We start from the raw sequence: 23,661 nt of genomic DNA on the forward strand, positions 1-23,661 counted from the left end.
CTCTTTTGCATGTGGATATCCAGTTGTCCCAGCACCATTTGTTGAAGAGAATACTCTTTCCCCATTGAATGGTCTTGACATCCTTGTTAAAAATTGTCAATTGGCCATGGATGTATGGGTTTATTCCTGGACTCTCAATTCTATTCCATTGATCCACATGTCTATCCTTATGCCTGTGGCACTTTTTGATGTTAATTGCTTCCATGTTATTGTGATATAATAAGAAATATATATTTGGTCTTGGTCCCTGTTTCCTGGCACAGAACTCCTAAAACCCTTGTAATTTCCTAAGGGATCATGAATGACAGGAGTATCTTTTGTTATAATATATGGTCTTAGTACCCAGTTCCTAACATAAAAGCTTCTAAGACCCTTGGGATCTCCAAAGTGATAATAGTGCCTTTTTGTATGATAATGAGATGACTGGCAACTGGGGGCCCCTAGATAGCTTCAGGATGGGGTCTGGTCACGGGGAAAACAAAGGCGTGATTAGAGGGTTGGAACTTTCAGCCCCACTCCATCCTGACCTCCAGAAAGGGGAGAGGAGCTGGAGATTGAGTTCATCACCAACAACCAATAAATTCTCCATAAAAATCCCTAAACTATGGGGTTCAGAGAGCTTTCCTGTTGATGAACACATCAAGGTGCTGGGAGGATGGACTGCCTAGAGAGGGCATGGAAGCTCCACACACACCCCCTTCCCCATGCCTTGCCTTATGCATCTCTTCCATGTGGCTGTTCCTAAGTTGTATCCTTTATAACAAACCAGCAAGAGTAAATAAAGTGCCTTCCTGAGTTCTATGAGCCACTCTAGCACGTTATCAAACCTGAGCAAGCGGTTGTAGGAATTGCTGATTTATAGCCTGTCGGTCAGAGGTACAGGTGGCCTAGTACTTGAGACTGGCATCTGAAGGGGTTGGGGCAGTCTTGCGGGACTCACCCCTTAAGTTGTGGGGTCTGCACTAACTCCAGGTAGTTAGTGTCATAACTGAATCAAATTCTTGATCACCCAGTTGGTGTCCATAGAGAACTGGAGAATTTTTTGGTGCAGAAAAACCAACACCTTTGGTGTTAGAAGTATTGTGAGAGCAAAAAGAATTTTTAGCTTGGACTTTTTTTTTTCAGATTTTCTTTTTCCTTTTTCTCCCCAAAGCCCCCCGGTACACAGTTGTATATTTTTAGTTGTGGGTCCTTCTAGTTCTGGCACGCGGGACACGGCCTCAGCATGGCCTGACGAGCGGCGCCCTGTCCTCGCTCAGGATCTGAACCAGCGAAATCCCAGGCCGCCGAGGCGGAGAGCATGAACTCAACCACTCGGCCACGGGGCCAGCTCCTAGCCTGGATTTTTTTATTTGTTTGCTTTTATTTTGTCAGTAAGTCATAAACAAGCAACACTGTGATTTCGTCTTTTCTTCTAAAATATTTTCTCAAATGTGATGATTTCCTTGTAAATGGGCATGATTCCCAAGAGGTTTTGTTTTGTTTTGTTTTGCTGAGGAAGATTTGCCCTGAACTAACATCTGTGCCAGTCTTCCTCCGTTTTCTATGTGGGTTGCTGCCACAGCATGGCTGCTGACCAGTTGTGTAGGTCCACGTCCAGGAACTGAACCTGGGCTGCTGAAGTGGAGCACGCTGAACTTACCCACTAGGCCTAGGTTCCCCCAAGGATATTTTTTAACAACTTTCTTGAGATATAATTCACATACCATATAACTCATTTGTTTAAAACATACCATTCAATGTTTTTCAGTTTATTCACAGGATTGTGCAACCATTACTACAACGTAACTTTAGAACACTTTCACCCCATAAAAGAAACTTCATTAGCAGTCAATCCCCAATTCTCATCTCCCACACTCCACTCCCCATCTAAACAACTACTTATCTATTTTCTGTCTCTATAGATAACTATTATGAACATCTCATATAAATGGAATCATACAACATGTGGTCTTTTGTGATTGATGTCTTTCACTTAGCTTAATATTTCCATGGTTAATCATGGTATAGCATACATCAGTACTTCATTTCTTTTTACCATCAAATTAATACTCCATTGTATGAATGTACATTTTATTTATGCATTTATCAGTTGACGGACATTTGTCCCACCTGTTTCTGTAAGTAAAGTTGTATTGGCATGCCCTCACCCATTCATTTAAATATTGTCTATGGCTGCCTGTAATAAAACCTTCAGAGTTGAGGAGTTGCAACAGAGACCATATGGCCCACAAAACCAAAAACATTTACTATCAGGGCCTTTATAGAAAAAATTTGCTGGACCTCTAGTTTAGAAGAATAAAATAAAAGTTAAGTACTGTAGTAAAGTGGAGCAAAAGGTTTTCAAGAAAAATATTAGAGGCAAGTAGTTAGTGTGGAATGCATTAACTATAATCTAGTTTTATGACTCTCAGTTTAAAATTCCACCCATGTCCAAGCCCTGAGACATCACTTCCGGAGGAACAAACACATTTCCAGACCAGGTTCAGAACAAAGATCCAGCTTCAAGGAATAAACAGGAAGTTTGGAAGCAAAAAGTTTTCTGGGAAACTACGGGAAGAGTGATAAAGGCTATATCGTGAGTAACTTTGTTTCATTTGAGGGTCCTATAATTTTTAGAAGCCTCCTTCTACAGCAACATAAAGGCTCAAACAAGCATAGCTTTCCCAACGACTCTTGAATAGCACAGACAGGCTGTGAGAGAGCACTTTCCCAAGTACCCTCCTGGCCTCACAAAGGTAGAGTAAATCAATTCTTTCTTTCCACCCCATATTGCCTTAAAAATTTACCATTACAGCATCTGTCACACAGATTTTACCTGTGCTTGTGACACTCACAATTCATCTCACCATCCTTAGGCTGTGTAAGGTTCACTCCTCACCCCTTACATAATAAAAATGCCCCTGTCCTTATTTCCATTAGCAACACCTGCACTGCCCGCAACCTCTGCCCACCATAAGGGCCAACAGCATCCGAATCCTTTCAGAGGGACACCAAAGGCAGACAGTAATTCCAGGTAACAGACGATACCCCACAGAAACTGTCCTGGTTATAAAATCATTCCTGTCATGTAAGCTTTGGCATTCAGACTCAAACAAGTTATGTTATGGGTGACACCATTATAATGTTATTTCATGTTTAGGAGCAATGGGAATGTCCATCATTCCAGATGTGATGTGAGGTTTCCTACAAAGACATTGTCACTCCAGCTTAACCCTCAACCCTAACAATAAGAAATAACGGGCTAAATGGAAGCCTTGGGTCTGTCATTGAAAGGCTCCATGACCCTAAGAAAGTCTCTTAAACTACATCACAAAACTCCCAGGTCACCTGGGAAAACATACTTGTCACTACATCACAGAAGATGAAGGATTACAGCAGAGGTACTTAACTCTCCCTCATCCATGCCCCATTCCAGGACAAACGCCAGGCCATCATCTAACTCTGTTCTCCCCAACAGACACCCAGTCCTTCACCAAGTTCTAGCTATTTCATCTCGAAAATCTGAAGTCTTGCCTCTCCTGTCCATCTCCAATGCCACTGCCTCCATCTAAATCACACATGGCTTATTTCTTCTGGGGGTTGCAGAATAGGAGAGACTCCCAACAGTGGAGAGAAGTGCTCCTTCCATCTTTGCTCACTCTTCACCTTTCTCAGACATGCTTCTACTCCAGAACACACTATATGGCTTTATTCCTCTATCTGCCTGTCAACTTGCCTCCCAGCCTCCAGTCTTCAAGGTGAGCCAACATCAACATCACTAATAGCGTTATTTCTACCCCACCACACTGCTGAGAAGGAAAATGAATCACATCACTGTCACTTTAAAACCTGCTGCAGAGAGCTGGCCCTGATGGCCTAAAGGTTAAAGTTCGGCAAGCTCTGCTTCGGTGGCCCGGATTCAGTCCCAGGGTGCAGAACCACCCACTCTTCTATCAGCAGCCATGCTGTGGGAATGGCTCACATAGAAGAACTAGAAGGACCTACAAACTAGAATATACAACTATGTACTGGAGGTTTTGGGGAGAAAAAATAAAGAAAAATAAAGAAATAAAAGCTGCTGTAGAATTCCCATTGCCTGCAGGACAGAGTAGGCACCTCAGTCTTGCCCCCATCTATTGCTCCAGACTTGCCCTTCTAGCTGCCTCTTATGCACCCTACAGGTACTAGCCACAGTGGATGCCCTCAGACTCCCAGAAAGAGCCATTCTCCTTCATTTCCATGCCTTTGCACACAGTTTCCTCCCAAAGTACACTTTTATAGCAAAATGCAGCTGAGAGGCCCCCTCTGCTGTGGGCCTTCTGTGACTTAAGGTACTCTCTGATGGCTCCCACAGCACCCTCTTTAATTGTCTGACAGTTTTCTAAGTACTAGAATCCTGCAGTCATGCCTTCCCCACCAGGTTATGGGAGACCATTCAATGGCCAGAATCGGCTAAGACCTAGGTCAGACGTCCCGTAGTCCTCAAGTATCTGGTGACTGGATTAGCCACCAGGAAGGAAAAAAGGAAGCATGGCAGAAAGTTACTGCTTTGATTATAAAAGGATATGAGTTGGTAACATTCCATTAAAGCCCTTAAAATAGAGCCCAAAAACTACTTCCTATAAACCTATTGGTTCCAAGTGGCTCTCCAAATTTCCTCAACAATTCACTTCTCAAAACTGTGCCAGAAATAGTTGAGAGAGTAAACATTAGTAACCTGATGGAATATAGTAGTTGATGGGCAAAAGTTCGATTAAAATTCTTATATCATCCAAAGTTCGAGTTTCTTTGTAACCCATTTCTTTCAGTCCCAGGCCTATTTCTTCTGCCTTACACCTATACCAACTTTAACATTAGGCCTCGACATCCTGTCAGACCAGCCCCTGAAAGCAGCCAAAAGCTTACCGGAGCTGAGATGCCAACGAGGAGCAGCCACTTCTGGTACTCATCAGTCTGGTAGTGGATCATCTGGCACGCTGCCAGACTGCGATGTCTATCAAACATCTTCACAGGCTGGGGGTCCCCTTCCATGTTCCAGTGGTAAACTGTGGTCTCAGTCACCAGGGCAACAGTGTTCACAGAGACCCATTTCCAGAAAATCATCTCTTCTGCCATCACATGAGACTTCATTTTACTCTTCATCTCAATATTAAAGATATGAAGTGTCTTCCCAGCTAGTACTTGATGAGATGGAGATTAAAGAAAGATAAATTAAACATCTGAAAGACAAATTCTTACACTCTTAATTCCCAATCTTTTAAATATTACTTTAAGTTGTACTACTTACGGCTAATCTGAGTAAGAGGTGAAAAAAGCTGCCTGAAAAGTAACTATACTTTGATGTCTAAATAATGAGAAGAGCCTCTTATGCATTAGATCCTTCTTCAGAAGAATGTAAAAATGTGTGACTATTTACAGAATGTATGAGTAACAATCAGAAATTAGTTCTAGTGAAGCAACTATCAAGAGAATCGGTCTTAGATTGGTTTTAAAATACTTTTATGGATAAGTCAGCATTCTTTCTCTGTTTAGTGTGTCTAACTTTCAGGAAAGAAGGAAACCATTCCTTAAAATTAAACCAACTTCTCCACATAACAGGGTTATTTTGTTTTAAATTCTTAAAAATGCTGGGACCAGTGTTGTCAAGTAGAATTTTCTACAATGTTGGAAATGTTCTGTGTTTGCACTGTCCAGTACAGTAGACACTAGCCACATGTGGCTATTAAGTATCTGAAATGTGTCCAGTAAGGCACATTTCAGGAATTGAATCTTTACTTTTATTTAACTTTAATTTAAATTTAAACAGCCTTACATGCTAGTGTCCAACAGGACAGCATGGTTCTAGACAAAAGGCTTTGGCATCCATCCTCTGGCAAGAGACTCACATTGTTTCCATCTCTGGTAAAAAGCTGAGTTCTGATCACGGTATCTATGCAAAATTTAGAAGTAACATGAAATACTCCTTCCCCTTAAGATCAGGACCATGGCAAGGATTATTTCTCGCACAACTTCTATTTGGAGTTTTACTGGATATCCTAGCCAGTGCAATAAGGCAAGAAAACTAAAAGGTACAACAACCAAAAAAGAAGTAAAACTGTCTTTATTCACAGACAACATAATTGTTTACAAAGAAAACCCTCAGGAATCTACTAATCTAGAAAACCACCATCAGAACTAATAAGTGAATATAACAACACTGTAGGAAACCAGGTCAATAAACAAAAATATCAATTGAATTTCTAGATGCTAGGAGCAAACAATTTGGAAATAAAATGTTAAAAAGATAACATCATTAAAAGAAAAAAAACTTGACTAAGAATTCTACACCCAGCAAAATTGTCCTTCAAAAATGAAAGAGAAATTAAGACATTCTCTGATAAAAAAAAGCTGAGGAAGTTTGCTACCACTAGAGCTGTCTTGCAAGAAATGTTAAAGGGAGTCCTGCAGGTGCAAATGAAAAGAAATTAGACAGTAACTTGAAGCTGTATGAAGAAATACAGATCTCAATAAAGGGAGGTAAATACATGGGTAATTATGAAAGCTAGAATTACTGTTACTTTGGCTTGTAACTCCACCTTTTGTTTTCTATATGATTTAAGAGACTAAAACATTAAAAAAAAACTATTAGTCTAAAAGCTAGTATTATTGTAACTGGTTTGTAACTATACTTTTTGTTTTCTACATAATTTAAGAGATAAATGCATTAAAAAGAATTATTAGTTTATGTTTTTGTACACATGATGTATAAAGATGTAACTGTGACATCAACAACCAAAAGAGGTAGGGACAGACATGTAAAGGAGCTGAGTTTTTCTATGTTATTGATGTTACACTGGTACAAATTTAAATTAACCTGTTATAATTTTAGGATGTTAAATGCAATCCCTATGGCAACCACAAAGAAAATAGCTACAGAATATACACAAAAGAAATGCGAAGGGAACTAAAATGTTTCACTCAAAAAATCAACTAAACACAAGAAAAGACAGTTGCGCAGGAAATGAGGGACAAAAGAGCCATATGGTATACAGAAAAAAACAGTAAAATACAGAAGTCCCTCCTTATCAGTAATGCATTAAATGTAAATGCATTAAACTCTCAATCAAAAGACAGAAAGTGGCAGAATGGATATAAAAACATGATCCAACTATACACTGTCTACACAAGACTCACTTTAGGTCCAAAGACACAAATAGCTTGAAAATGAAAGTATGGAAAAGATAGTCCATGTAAACAGTAACCAAAAGAGAGCAGGAGTGGCTAATAGCCCCACAAAATAAACTTTAAATTAAAAAAGGTTAGAAGAGACAAAGAAGGACATCATGTTAAGTGAAACAATCCAGTCACTAAAAGACAAATACTGTATGATTCCATTATATTAGGTACCTAGAGTAGTCAGAATCATATAGACAGAAGGTAGAATGGTGGTCGCCAGAGACTAGAGGGAGGAAAGAATGAGGAGTTATTGTTTAAGGGGTATACAGCTGTGCAAGAGGAAGGGAGTTCTGGAGACGGATGGTAGTAATGCTTGTACAACAATATGAACATACTTAAGACCACTAACCATAGACTTAAAAATGGCTAAGATGATAAATTTTATGTTAAATGTATTTAGCCGCTATGAAAAAATAGTTGGAGATTTCAAAATTCCACCAATAATTGATAAAAACAACTAGATAGAATAAAAGATCTGAACATTACTAACCAATTCAACCTGACATCTTTAGAACACGTCACTCAACAAGAAAACACATTTTCTTTTCATGTATAACTGAAATATATTCTAAGATAGACCATACATTAGGTTATAAAACAAGTCTCAAGAAATTTAAAAATTTTGAAATCATATAAAATAAGTTCTCGGATTAAAACACATATATTAGATAATCAACAACAAAAGAAGTATGAGATATTCCCAAATTTTGGAAATTCAACAAGACACTCCTAAATAATCCATGGGTCAAAGAAGAAATTACAAAGAAAATTAGAAAATATGTTGAACTGAATGAAATAAGAAGCAGAACATATCAATTTTGGGGTGCAGCTAAGACAGTGCTTAAACAGAAATATATAGTTTTAAATGTCAAGACCAGAAAAGAAGAAAGATCTCAAATAAATAAACTAAGTTTCCACCTTAAGAAACTAAAAAAGAAGAGCAAATTAAACCCGAAACAACAAAAAAATAGAAATTAAGAGCAGAGCAAAAATCAATAACAGAAAAATCAATGAAACAAAAAGTTGGCTTTTCAAAATAATCAAGAAAATTGACAAACCTTAGTTACATTGATCAAGAAAAAAAAGAGAAGACACAAATAACCAAAATCAGGAATGGAAGAGACGACATCACTGGTGACCCTAAAGAAATTAAAAGAATTATGAGTGAATATTATGAACAATTTTATGCCAACACAATAGAAGACTTAGATGACTTGGATAAATTCCTAGAACGACAAATTACCAGAAGTGACACAACAAGAAACAGGAAATCTGAACAGATTTACAGGCATACCTGAGAGATATGGCAGGTTTGTTCCAGATCACCACAATAAAGTGAGTATAGCAATTAAGCAGTGACATGAATTTTTGGTTTCCCAGTGCATACAAAAGTTATACTTACACTACACTGTAGTCTCTTAAGTGTGCAATAGCATTTTGTCTGAAAAAAGCAATGTATAGTCCTTAATTAAAAATATTTTATTGTTCAAAAATTCTAACCACCATCTGAGCCTTCAGGGAGTCGTAATCTTTTTATTGGCAGAGGGTCTTGTAAAAAATGTGATATCTGCAAAGTGCAATAAAGTAAAGGGCAATAAAAGGAGGTATGCCTGTACAGCAAATAAAGAAGTTGAATTCATAGTTTATATAAAAACATCAAACTTAAATTAATATAACTATAACTAATAGTAGGCTTTGTGTAGTAATTGCCAAATTGATCCTAAAATTTACGTGGAAATTCAAAGGACCTAATTTCAAATAGTTTCAAAAATTATTTTGAAAAATAAAAAGTTAGAGCACCAACATCACCTGATTTCAAATTTACTATTAAGCCACAGTAATGAAGTAATTGGCACAAGGTTGGGTAATAGATGAATGGAACAGAATTAAGAGTCCAGAAATAAGTCCTTATATTAATGGTCAATTGATTTTCACCCAAAGTACCAAGACAATTCAATAGAGAAGGATAAACTTTTCAAAAAATGGTGCTGGGACAATTGAGTATCTATATTCAAAAAATATATAGAAAAAAAATCCCACCAAAAAAGAAAGAAAAAACCTTACACCCTTACCTCACACCATACACAAAAATTAACTTAAAATGGACCACAGACCTAAATGTAGGAGTAAAACTACAAAACCACTAGAAGAAAATATAGAAAACTGTATGACCTTGAGTTAGGCTAATCACTCTTAGATAAGATAGACTCCAAAAGCATGATCCATTAAAGAAAAAAATTGGTAAGGTGAACTTCATCAAAATCAAAATTTTTCCCTTTAAAAAATACCATCAGGAAGATAAAAAGACACATTACACACTGGAGAAAAAAATACATGTAAATCACATAGCTGATAAGGCTTTATATCCAGAACATATAAAGAACTCTTAAAATTCAATAATAAGACCGCCAATTAAGAAATGGGCAAAAGATTTAAATAGAAAGTTCTCCAAAAAGATATATGAATGGCTAATAATCACATGAAAAGAAAAGATATTTAACATCACTAGGCCTTAGAGAAATGCAAATTAAAACAACAATGAGGTACTAGTACACAACCACTGGAATTGAAATGATAAAAAAGTCACTCAAGTGTTGACATGGATGTGAAAAAACAGAATGTAGAGTGGTGCAGCTACCTTGGAAAACAGTTTTGTAGTTTCTTAAAAAGCTAAAGAAATTTACTATATGATCCAGCAATTCAACTCCTAGGTATTTACCCAAGAAAAATGAAAATATATGTCCATACAAAGACTTGCAGGCAAGTGTTAATAGCAGCAATATTCGTAATAGCACAGAACTGGAACGAATCCAAATGTCCATCCACTGGTGAATGGAGAAATAAAGTGTGATATATCCATACAATGGAATATTATTCAACAATAAAAAGGGGGGCTGGCCCAGTGGCACAGTGGTTAAGCGCACACATTCCGCTTCAGTGGCCCAGGGTTCACTGGTTCAGATCCTGGGTGCAGACATGGCACTGCTTGGCACACCATGCTGTGGTAGGTGTCCCACATATAAAGTAGAGGAAGATGGGCATGGATGTTAGCTCAGGGCCAGCCTTCCTCAGCAAAAGAGGAAGATTGGCAGTAGTTAGCTCACGGTTAATCTTCCTCAAAAAAAAAAAAACAATAAAAAGGAACTAACTACTGATACAAGCAACAACATGGATGAATCTCATACTATGCTAAGTGAAGGAAGTCAGATGTAAAAGACTATATATCATATGATTCCATTTATTTGAAATGTCCAGAAAAGGCAAATCTATAGAGGCAGAAAGCAGATCAGTAGCTGCCCAGGATGGGGTGGGAGTGGGAAATGACTGCAAGTGCAATGAGGGAACTTTTGGGGTAGTGGAAATGTTCTACAACTAGATCATGCTGATGGTTCCACAACTTGATAAATTTATCAAAAGTCACTGAACTGTACAGTTATAACTGGTTGATTTTATGACGTACATTATACTGGAATAAAGTAGTTAAAAAAAGAAGAAAAAGACTGGACTAAAGTTCATTTATAGGATGAGGGTATCTTTTAGTTTCAAATAGCCTGGGATCACAGAGGAAACTGCCTCTAGCTTGAAAACTTGTCAAGTTGTCCTCAGACTGGTTAAAAAGAACTTGTTTTATATGAGGTACAATATTTAAGGTCACAAAAAGAAAAAACAAAAAGAAGGACCAACCTCTTTCGGGAATCAACCTCAGGTCAGATTCAAGTCACCAAGGTAAGAGTGTGCCACCACAAGGGGGCACCATCCCACCACCTCTCCCCTGGCCACCTGAGCCGAGAGCTAACTGCTTGGCTGGCTCTAGGTCAACCTACACCCCATTTACCCCTAAAAATTAAAGGAAAAAAGGTGAAGTTTGTAAAAAGAAACATACACAGATACTCAAAGGGCAATGTTTCATAATAAAAGTTGGAAATCATGCTCAGGCCAGCAATGCAAGCTGTCAGCAAACTCTTCCTACAAAGGACACAGAAGATCTCTGTCACATATTCATCTGTTTTGTTTTCACAACTGTTTAGAAATACAAAAACCGGGGTGGTCCGGTGGCATAGTGGTTGGGTTTGTGGGTTTGGATCCCAGGGGTGGACCTACATACCACTTATCAAGCCATGCTGTGGCGGCATCCCACATACAAAATAGCGGAAGATTGGCAACAGATGTTAGCTCAGCAACAATCTTCCTCACCAAAAAATTAAAAAATAAAAAACATTCTTAGCTCGGGGACTGTAGAAAAACAGTCAGTTGGCTGATCCCTCAGTTAGGGCATTAATGTTCCATTAAAATGATGAGCAACAGATGAGGAATTCTACCCCAGTGCACGATCTTTGAGTCAAGGGTAAAAATGTCTCTGGTTTTAAAATATCCACCACAAATCCAGCAACAGAGACAGTCTGGAGAGAGACTGGGGTGCCTGAGTCTGCTCTAAACTTCTCCAGAAGGACTGGCGATGATAAGGGCGGAGCACCTCAGGAGCTCTTAGCCAGAAAAGAGGGTAGACAGCAAAGGCAGACCTTCTTAAAAAAGAGGTCCATCTCACGAAGAGCCCCTTCCAATTAGAAGACTTCACGAGCCAAAATGGGTAGACTCTGTAAGATGCAAGACTAGGTCCCCTGCCTTCACTGTCATGCTTTCACACTGGCACGTCTGCAACAGCTAAGGTGTGTGAAACAACGAAAGTGTAATTCAATTATCTCTGTAATTCAATCAGTGTACAAATAACTTTATTTTATTTTTTTGACGAAGATTAGCCCTGAGCTAACTACTTCCAATCCTCCTCTTTTTGCTGAGGAAGACCAGCCCTGAGCTAACATCCATGCCCATCTTCCTCCACTTTATATGTGGGATGCCTACCACAGCATGACTTTTGCCAAGCGGTGCCATGTCCACACCTGGGATCCAAACCGGCGAACCCCAGGCTGCTGAGAAGCGGAATGTGCGCACCTAACTGCTGCGCCACCGGGCCAGCCCCAACTTTTTATTTTTTTTGAGACATTTTCACTCATTTTGGTCTAGGGCCTTTAAAACACACTAAATATCTTTCATTTGTCAACAATTTGTACTACAAGGGTCCAAGATCATCCTTAAAGAGAACTATACTAGAGAACCAGGAAGACTAAAATGCTGGTCATTTCGGAGACCTGCTGAGAATACCAAACAGAAAATGACATGCTAGATGAGGTCTCTCAAAAGTACTGCAAAAATAGAAAATGCAGAAAAGTCAAAAGAATCATTAGGAATCCACAAAGTTTAATAATTTCTTCAAATAAAACCAAAATAGTTAACAGTGCTTATACTACATGTTCAAAAAAATTCTTGACAAGAAATAGAGTTGAGGGCTGGCCCTGTGGCTAAGTGGTTAAGTTCATGCACTCTGCTTTGGCGGACCGGGGTTTCCCTGGTTCGTATCCTGGGCGCAGACCTAGCACCACTCACCAGGCCATGCCAAGGCAGCATCCCACACAGCACAACCAGAAGGACCCACAACTAGAACATACAACTATGTACTGGGGGGCTTTGGGGAGAAAGAAAAAAAAAAGATTGGCAACAGATGTTAGCTCAGGTGCCAATCTTAAAAACAAAAAAAAAGAATATAAGCTAATAAAATGTAAAAAAGAAAGAAAGAAACAGTGTTAACAAAAAAAGATAATTTTGAATAAAAAATTTTCAGCTATTTCTTTAAATAGAAAGGTCTTAACTTCCAGATGTCCATCTATGTACTGAAATGACAAAGCAGACCCTATTTCTATAACAAAATAGAAGCATAGGCAAAGCTAATATTTGGCATTCACAAACTTCAGGCCAGAGAGAGCTACACTTTTCAAGATAAGTGATAATGCATTTCACATAAAACATTAGCAAGTCCAGTATATATGCAATCCTTTCATTTCCTGAATCATGGCAAAATGAAGATTCTATATTCTCAAGGTGACCAAAAGGTTCCAAGCAGCCAGGGTCCCTGGAGTTCAGGGAAGCGAAATTCTATTAATCGGCAGCTATACTGTCATCAGTGTGTTTCACAAGAAAGGTAAGTATCTTGGCTCATACTCTAGGATACCTGGAGCACCACAGTAAACCAGCCCCTCGTGGGTCAAGGCCACCACATGGCCTGACTGGTGAGCACACATAGTGTAGCTGTTGGCCTTTCCAGACACGGCATCCATGAGGACGAGGTCCTGGGTGTTCACTTCCTCTCATGTATTTGGCACTAGGGGTGCTGGGACAAAAACCTGGGGTGCTCAGGGGCCAAGAGGGCATGCAAAACAGCTTTTGCTAAAACTTTTGGAATTAAGTTTAATATTATAGATGATACTTTGCTGTGAGTTTACTGACACCTGTCCAATATTTAAGGTGACAAAGCAGGTAAAGTGAGGCAAAATTCTTTTCTACAAGTCCCATCAGGCTTACCTTTCAGAGCTATCACCTTAAAGGCTGGGTTCATGATGGCGCTTTCTGCTGAGACAGGCCATCTGACTGGTGCCACTGGATCACTCATGTCAATCATCACCACTTGCGCCGGTTCACCAACTTTCTCTTGGACACATATAACTTGTCAGATGCCATGGTCAGTGTGCTGAATCCAATATTGGCTGGATTAATTCCCAGGTTTTGGAGCTAAACAGAAGAGAAAGATTTGATTAAGTTTTTCCTCTCTGAAAGAGGTTCGATCTAGCCCATTATTCAGCGAAGTCTAACAGAAGGAGGAAAAGTTAAGCAAAAGTTTAGAAGAAAGTTAATATTGAGTATTGGAGGCAAACGTTGACTTGCCTTTCCACACCTTTAACAGATACAGCCAATGCAGCAACAACAGGCTGTGAGTCAACCCTCAGGAAGCTCACAATCCTGAGGGGCTGATGAGAACATGCAAGAATAAGGATAATACGAGGGACAGAGAAGGATGCCATGAGTGACACAGACAGGAAGAGATCAGCTGGGACGGGGTGGAGAAGCCCACAAAAGAACACGTCAGAGAAGGCCTCACAGATAAGCCCACACCTGAGAGCCTCAACAGGAAGGAAGGAAGGAAGTCTTGGAGAGGGGAAGGGCAGGCAGAGGAGAAAAAGAAAAAGACACAAAAACGGTTTCTCCAAAAGCAAGCAATAACAAAGAACTAGCCAAGAGTTTTTGTTTAAGATATTTCCCTACATATCATAAAGTCTGTCTAAATCTGATTTCAATGAACTTCTAAGTCATTACGAACACTTCTCGGTGAGTCCAAGGTTAATAAAAGTCAACAGGTTTGGCACATCTTTGGAAATAGATCGATTGCTTCTACTTGTATTAACTGAAATCAGGTGCCTTCCTCCAAAGGCTACTTTATACACAGTGCCTGGCATAAAAAAAGACCTATTAATGAGATAAGCTTCAGTGACAAACCCTGGGAAAACACCCACACTCAAGAAATTTCTATCACCCCTATGAAGAACCATGTTTATTTCTGTAAACTTCCCCTGCCCCAAAATTCCTACAAGGCACCTTTATTTCTAAACATTGTTCTGCTCAACCCAAATCACACTGCTACTGACTTGGACCCTTTAACGCCTGTAACCTTGTGTGACCTTGTATAGGTTTATAGTGGCAACAAAGATCAGGGACCACTTGCTAAAATAATCACCACTCCTTGGAAGGAGCACAAATGACTGTTCATACTGCTAGTATAATTCTTTATTCTATCGTTTATTTCCTATGTTACACACACAAACTCCACAGAAGAGAGGACTGTATCTTACTTGTCCTCTGTAGTACAGGGTCTAGCACACACGTGACACTCCAGTTGCTGAGTGGAACAGACTGCAGGACAACAGCTCACCTCATCTGACCTGCCCATTAACCTACGAAGCAAGCATGCTGCACACAATTTATACTCACGTAACACAAGGCTTTTAGGTTAAGAAATCTTTCCAAAACCTCAAAGGTGACCAGTGATGGAGCCAGGTGTGAATGATGCCTGTGCCCTGAACCACAATACCGAGTTGTTCAAAATTCATATTTCATTTTAACACAGAAAGGATGAACTAAGTGTTGATTACCTTCCCAAGACAGTCCACCAAAACAAACAAAAACACACATAAACAGCAAAAAGAAAACATTACTTTATAATTGTAATGAAAGCATTAAAAAAAAAAAGAACCTACCCATTGATACTGCCATTACCACAATAAAGTCCCTTCCCATTCCAGCTGAGGGTTACAGGACAGGAAATAATGCTAACAGGGGACAGGGCTCACGGGGGCACACCCCCCAGCATCTCCAGCCACAGCAGGGGCATTCCAGGCTCTCTGTCCTACAGATACCACCTCAGGGACTTGCCAGAGAGAAACTTTGACCCTAGAGTATTAGGTAAAGGAAGTTACCTCCTGAAATAGAGAAAGCTATTGCAGAAAAAGTAATTTAGGCTGAAATTAAGTCAAAAGGGAATCTTCTCACTTCTAAAGGAATACCCAAACATACAGCATTTTCAACTTAAATTTGTATTAACTGTCCCCAAAATCAAGAGGTAAAAACAACCACCTTTAAAGACTTCTTCCTTAAAGAAGTCAAAGGCAAGTAGGCTGGATGTTGATCTGATGGCAAGAACGTTTCAGGTGGAGAATGTGGTACTCTCCAGTTCTTTGGGGGTACCCCTCAAGGTCTACTGTTCTTTTCAGTTCCAGTGAATAGATCATATTTATTCATTCCTCTGAAAAACACAATTTTATAATTTTTATATGTTTCTAAGTTTGGAAGACTACACACCAAACTTACCACTGGTTATCTCCGGGGCATGGGAACCACTTTCACTTTTCACTGTTTATACATCCTTGTTGTTTGAAGACACACAGGTTACCCTTGTAATTTGTGAGAAGATGCACAAAAAAGAATGTTCTTTCTAATGAACTTGATATCGACCCTGATATCAGTTTCCCCACACTAAACCCAGCATATATGGGGTTAAAACCAAAACACTCATTCCCTGCTTACTCTCTGGCTTCCTGGCTCCAGAATCCACTATGCTCCATGGAGACAGACACCGTCAAGGACAAGCACCTGGACTATCTCCTCCCCACAAACAGATACAGACTGGTGGGAAAGCTTCTGACCAGCAAGGTCATGAGCTCCCTCCTCTCTGCAAGTGTCTCAAGGCCAAAGACAGGCTGGTGGGAAAGCTCCGACCAGCAAGGCCATATGCTCCCCCTCCCCTACCTAAGCCCCAAATAAAAACGCTTCCTTTTAGCTTTTCGGGGAGTTTGGGATTTCAGCGTTAGCTGCCCTCTCTCCTTGCTCAGCGCTGTGCAAAAATAAAGTTCCTACTTTCTTTCACCACCCCCGGTGTCAGAGATTGGCTTGCTGCGTAACGGGTGACCGAACTCACTTCAGGTTCGGTAACAAACTCAGCTACTTACCAATGAAAAAGTTGAACCTTTTGGTCAAGATTAAGGGGGAGTGAGGAGTTAGTATTTAATGGATACAGAGTTTCGGGAAGTTTGGGAAGATGAAAGAGTTCTAGAGATAGATGGTGGTGATGGTGGCATAGCAATGTGAATGTACTTAATGCCACTACACTGCAGTCTTAAAAATGGTTAAAATGGTAAATTTTATGCCCACTGTATTTTACCAAAATTTAAAAAAAGATTACGGGAGGATTTAAAAAGTGAATTAGACACTGCTATGAGGCTGGTTAAAATCAAGCACACACAATCAAGGAAAACACATTCAACCATGGGGCATTTTTTAACACACGGAGGTTTTCATAACAAGCCTTCATTTGCTATAAACACCCTGCCTGTTTGTTATTTCAGCATCCCTTTCCTGATCACAAAGAACATCCACACGTTGGCATAGGACATTACTGTTGATTTGGCAGAAATGACTCAATATAGATTGCTAAAATTAAGATAACAAATTAAGCCAAGAATCTAGCTAAAAAGAACAAATTGATTTTCTTTCAACAAATAAATATCAAATACCCACTATGTGCCAGGCTTTAGGGACACAATGGACAATAAAGCAGACAAAATTCTCTACCAGCTCACATTCTAGTAAAGAAAACCTACAAGCTTATTTTAAACTGAGATCGTTACGATGACTAAACAAACAGGGTGAAGTGACAGAGCTCCAGGATAACAGAGCTATTTTAGACATCATAAAAGGACAGGAAGGAGTCCTAAGCCATTTCTCATATTCAGTTTGATGATTTATAATATATTTAAACTACTCATTGTGTAACCTTCCTAGTATCAGCCTCTCTTTCCAACGTGTTTCTTACTCCATAAAGTTTGCTCATAATACTCCACTTGTATTTATGCAGATGTTTCAGAATTATCACAAAGCCATCTGAAGTAGCAGGTTAATGAAGAACACGTAGTAATGTAGCAGTGTAGTAAATGAAAGTTGAGACTTCCTCAAAGCAAATAATGCTCATACTTTGATTCCATAAATAAGTATTGAACACATACTACCCACTAGCCACTGCACTAGACTCTGAAAATAGTAAGATACATAAGATACAGTCACACCATCCAGAGCCCCACAGACCGCGGAAATGAACAATTATCATTAGGGTGAACCACATGAAGCCACTGATAGATGTGATGAGGGGACAATGAAAAGTTACCATGGGGGAGGGGCACGGGAGAATAGGAGTGAAAGAAAGCTCCCTGGAGAGAAAAAGCAGAGTCTTCCTTTTGGATTATGAAATATTATAGGCATAGAGTAAAATTTGGAGAGCATCCTGACACTCAAGCATCCAACACCCAACCCTGTCAAATCTTGCCACACTTACCCCAGCTTGTTACAAATGAAACTTTACAGATAATGAAAAGATAAGATATTCATTCTCACTAATAAAAAATGCCAATGAAAATAAGATGCCACTTTTCTCTCATCAATTTAGGAAAATATTTTTTAACTGATTAATATGCAATCTTGGCAAGAGTGTAGGTATTCATACAGAGCTGAAGAGAATAATATTTCACAAGCCATACAACAGTATCAATTTTAAAGAAATACTCTATCACCCAGTAATTTAACTTCTACTAATATATCCTACAAAAATACATAGTAGGATGAGTACATAAAGACTTCCCACTCTCTAGCAGAAAAGGGGACTATGTTAAGGATGTTCTCTGCAGCTTTGCCAATAACTGGAATATTTTGCAACTAATAAAAATAGTGAATCCGATGTATATGTAGTCACTTGGAAAGAGGTCTACTACATGGTAGGTTTAAAAAAAAAGATGCAGGAGTCTGCAGAATCCTTATAGCCCACAAAGCCTAAAATATTTTTATCTGAATTTATTTTAGATTTCTCTGGTCTTATATAGGCTCCCCTAACCGACAGCCTACCATACACACTGTTCTGCTTTTCACTCAATATTTCCTTGTATTGATGTAGCATAATTTAACACACTTTCTAGTGCTAGTTGGCTTATTCCAATGTTTTGTTATTACCAATGAGCATTGCCATAAATCACTTTGATCAGATATACTGAAATTGACATGTGCTAGAATAAATTTCTAGAAGTAGAATTGTATGGGACAAGGAATATATTTCCAAAACCAGCACCAAATATGTACACCTATTTTCTACACCCTTCTCAGCCACATTATCAACAGCTTGATATCCGACGCTTCGATAGATGAAAATTTTTAATTGTACTCTCACATGTAAAGTCTGAGTATCTTTTCACGTTCAAGAGCCATTTGTATATCTTTTTCTGCAGACTGTCTCTATATATCCTTTGTCCATGTCTCTTACTGCTTGGAAGGCACTTTTTATATATTATTAAAGGTAGTTCCCTGAAGTGAGTTGCAAACCTTTTCAGTCTCTTTATGCAGACTTCTATGTAGTCTAATTCACTGATCTCAGGCGTGCCTACTGGGCCTGGTATCACACTTAGAAAGACTTTTCCACATTTTCTTCTAATACTTACACTCTCTTTTTTATGTTTCAGTTTCTGATCCACTAGAGATTTATTTTGGCATAAGGTTTCTTCTAAACGGCTATCCAATTTACACCGTATCATTTGTTAACAATCTTTGAAATGCTATCCTCACCTCACACTAAATTCCCAAATGTATTTGTGTCTACTAACTTATCTACTTTTTAAAAAATTTTTAGCGATCACCAATGCAGCATATAAGCAGGGGATGTGCAAAACTAACCAAATAAGGTCTACAACACAATTCCATTTATGAAACCAAACATGCATCCGACATTACACATGTACATGAGAATATACAAGTTTTAGAATATGTGCCTATGGCGAGGAAATGGCAGTAAAAAGGAAATAACCAAGCAGACAGAGGCTTGCATAGACCAAGTGTGCTGTGAATTAAGAAATACAACCACCATCTACTCCTGATCAAAAAAGATTCCTCTTTTCTGGATGAGGGTAAGAATTAAGTGAATGAAATCTGTAACAGGAAGAATGTTAAAGGTCAAGGAGACATTGTGTCCACTTTTGACTCTCATAGTTAGTTTCTTTAATCTCTCTATGCATCAGCACCACACTGTTTTATTTATTGAGGCTTTAGATTGCTTTTAAGCACGTGGTAGGGTTTGCCCTCCTCAGCACTCTTTACTTTGAGAATTTTCTTAAATTTTACATTGCTTAACTTTTTGTCTAAGTCTAAAGGGAAATTTGAGTTCCAAAAATAAAAATACAGAGATCATCTATGTATAGATGGTAGGTGAAGCCATGAGACTGGATAAAATCACCAAGAAACAGCGTGAGGAGTGAGAACGATGGGCATGGACCCCATGGCAGAGTCTCACGGAGCACCAAGACTTAGAGTGGGGGCAGAGCAGCAGCCCATGAAGATGAACATAATTTAAGTAAATGAAGATTAACATATTTAAACAAACCAAGAATGAGAAATAGCAGAAGTCCCACAAGGCAACAATTACCAATGCTTAGTGAGTCATAAAACTCCACAGATCACAAGAAAACCTCCCAGTCCTCATAATGAGTCCGTCCCTGTTCTCAGTATGAGCTGCACTCACATTCCATCAGGCTCTTCCTGCTTAGTCCCCTGCTGGCTTACATGACAGTGTCTAAGATCATAAATACCTAGAGGATGTGGATCAGATTAATTTTATTTACTCTGTCTGCAATTGACAGAAAAATCCTGGAAAAGAGAACGATATTAATGTCCTAGAGAGAACAATATTCAAGACAGAAGGCAGTGGGACCCTAGAAGACTGCTTCACCTCAGGTACTCCCCTCCAGATTTTACAGCACCATCCATCAGATGATTTGTGAGTCCTTCAAGAAGAAAATCAGGAATACCTTAGAGTCAACATGGGTTAAGAAGTCATGCCAAATCAACCTCATTTTCCTGAAGCCAAGCAAATGCGGCAGAACAAATCTTCATTTCAGCAAAGCATTTGGCTTAGCTCTGCTGAGGTAGCTGGAAGTGACTTCCACAGCCAGTAAAGGCCCCATCCCAAGCCTTTTATCTGTGGCACTTTTATGGCATATAGAACTTTGCTTTGTATTTGTTATTCACATATACCTTATCGCTTATTTATTCTTAGAGTCAGATTCAGGGTCTCCTCATTTTGAATCTATCAAACATCACAAAAGGTCAAATAAAGTAGGAAACAAAACACTCTTGAAATGAGATGGAGAAGTGTGAAGTGAGCTTGTATACAAGCAGGTGTACAGCTCAACCGTACTTCAAGGGTGCTGGCTGTATAAACCATTGTCTACCTAGAGCTAGACCCCAGGGCTCTGACCTTAATCACATGCTGGTCAATATTTTGAACAATGATTCTAGCTGAAGCCACAGATGGTGATTTTTTTTTTATGGGCTAAGGATCTGCTTGGAGACTGTCAATATACTTGGGTAATAATCAGAATAGACTCTTAATGGATTTGAAAGGACTATGAAATAAAAATAGTAAGACGTACACAAACAAATAAAATACTACATTTGTGCTACATATCGAAAAACAAGATCAAAGCTTTGCTCAAAAAGCAGCTCTAAGACATAAAATATTGACCAAATGCAATGTGTGGACCTTCTTTGGATACTAATTCAAACAAACCAAATGCATAAAACATTTGAGACAAATAGAGAAATTTAACATTGAGTACAGATTTGAGGACATTGAGGAATTATTGATTTTTTTAGGTGTGACAATGTTATTAGGGTATGTTTAAAAATAAAGTTCTTAGTGTCTACTGACAGATAAATGGATAAGCAAAATGTGGCATACACAAAATAGAATATTATTCAGCCTTAAAAAGGAAGGACATTATACCGGGAGGGGGCGGAGCAAAATGGCAGGGTGAGCTGACCCTGGATTCTCTCCCCTCCAAAATACAACAAAAGATTGGAAGAACTGAATTTCAGAGAATAAACATAACGCCAGCTCGTTAGAGACCCACAATACCAACAAGGTGGACATCATAAACTTTGCTTATACCCTCGGAGGCGCTGGAACGGTAGGAGAGAACATCGCTCCCTCCCCTAGAGTCTGCCATCGCTGTGGCGCGGGTCGGGAAGGAGCGGGGGAGGGGCCGCGACCGGGGGATCATCCAGGACTCCAGCCGCTGATTCAGTGGAGACCCGCTGACGGGGGGAAAGCTTCCGTCCGCGGGGACCCTATAAATCAAGGGCCTTGGGAGACCAGAGAACAGAACTGATCTGAACCCAGACCAGCGCGTGTAACAGCCCCTCCCCCCCAGCAAAGCCAGTGGGCGCAGCCATCTTGCCCCAAGGCGGAGAGCTAACACACCACTCTCGACCCCCATCTAGTGGTGACAGGCTGTAACTGCAACTGAATTCTACCACCATGAGAAAAAAACGCTCCTCTACCATCCAGCAATTTATAAAAGCCCCAGACCAGAAGGAAAACAATAAAAACACAGAATTAAGTCCTGAGGACTTGGAATTAGGTAAACTAAGTGATAATGAATTCAGAGCAGCTATAATCAAAAAACTCAATGAGGTAGAGAGAAAGATAGAGAAACAAGCCGAGTTCTGGAGTTACTTCACAAAAGAGATTGAAATCATAAAGAAGAATCAAACAGAATTACTTGAGATGAAAAACACAATGGACCAGATAAAACAGAATACGGATTCACTGAATGCCCGTGTAGACAACCTAGAGGAGCAAATCAGCATAATCGAGGACAGACAGGCTGAATGGCACCAGACAGAGGAAGAAAGAGAACTAAGAATTAAAAAAAATGAGGAAAATCTCCGAGAGATAATGGATTCAATGAGGAGTAAGAACATAAGGATCATAGGAATTCCCGAGAATATGGAAAAGGAAAATGGAGCAGAAAGTGTGCTTAACGAAATTATTGAAGAGAACTTCCCAAATCTAGGGATCAATGGAGAAATGTATGTAGAGGAGGGTTTCAGATCTCCTAGATTTGTCAATGTAAAAAGACCTACCACAAGGCACGTAATAGTAAAGTTGGCAAATAGGAATGATAAGGAAAGAATACTCAGGGAAGTAAGAAAAAAAAAAGAGAATAACCTATAAAGGAGCCCCTATCAGACTGTCAGCGGCTTTCTCTACAGAAACCCTACAAGCTAGGAGAGAATGGAGTGATATATTCAAAGCTTTAAAGGATAAAAACCTGCAGCCAAGAATACTCTATCCAGCAAGAATTTCCTTCAGATATGAGGGAGAAATTAAATCTTTTCCAGACAAACAAAAGTTAAGGGAATTTGTAACTAAAATCCCTCCATTACAAGAAATCCTCAAGAAGGCTCTCATACTTGAAAAAAGAAAAAAGGGAGAAAGGGGACACAATCCACAGACTAGGGAGACCGATGGATAGAACCAGAACAGGAGAGCAAATATTCAATTATAGCATTAGGGTAAAGGTAAGGAAACTACCAAAACAAGGATGATCTTATCACTCTAACTACCAATTAATAAGACGAGTTGGAATAAAAAATGAAAATAATTATTTAGGAGGGGAAGAGCAAAGGGTCTAAATCAGTATTGGTCGAGTAAGTAAGAGACCACCAGAGAATAGACTATATTATACACGAGATTCTAAATACAAACTTCAAGGTAGACACTAAAATAAAGTACAGAACAGACTCACAAAACATAGATAAGGAAAAATCTAAGAAACCCAGCATAAGAAATTGCAGTATTAAATGGGTAGTCTAAAGCACACAGGAAAAGAAACACAGGAAAACAAGATAATGAGCGACAGATTGACAGCATTAAGTCCACATGCATCAATAATCACTCTAAGTGTGAACGGATTGAACTCTCCAATAAAAAGACACAGAGTGGCAAAATGGATTAAAGAACAAGATCCAACAATTTGTTGCCTCCAGGAAACACACCTCAGCCCCAAGGACAAACACAGACTCAGGGTGAAGGGGTGGAGGACAATACTTCAACCAAATAGCAAGGAAAAAAAGGCAGGTGTTGCAATTCTCATATCAGACCAAGTGGATTTCAAAATAAGACAGGTAAAGAGAGACACAGAGGGACAA

General features: G+C 39.2%; 1 protein-coding gene across 1 annotated transcript in view; it reads right to left on the reverse strand.

Annotated features, from left to right (window-relative positions):
- CLTCL1 (clathrin heavy chain like 1) overlaps positions 1-23,661 on the reverse strand; it is a 147,308-nt gene that overhangs the window by 70,220 nt on the left and 53,427 nt on the right. The window contains 3 exon segments of the mRNA XM_046641074.1: positions 4,888-5,156; positions 13,612-13,752; positions 13,755-13,818. Coding sequence (XP_046497030.1) covers positions 4,888-5,156; positions 13,612-13,752; positions 13,755-13,818 — 474 coding nt within the window.

This window comes from Equus quagga, chromosome 15 (genome assembly GCF_021613505.1).
Source record: "Equus quagga isolate Etosha38 chromosome 15, UCLA_HA_Equagga_1.0, whole genome shotgun sequence".
Classification (NCBI taxonomy): Eukaryota; Metazoa; Chordata; class Mammalia; order Perissodactyla; family Equidae; genus Equus; species Equus quagga.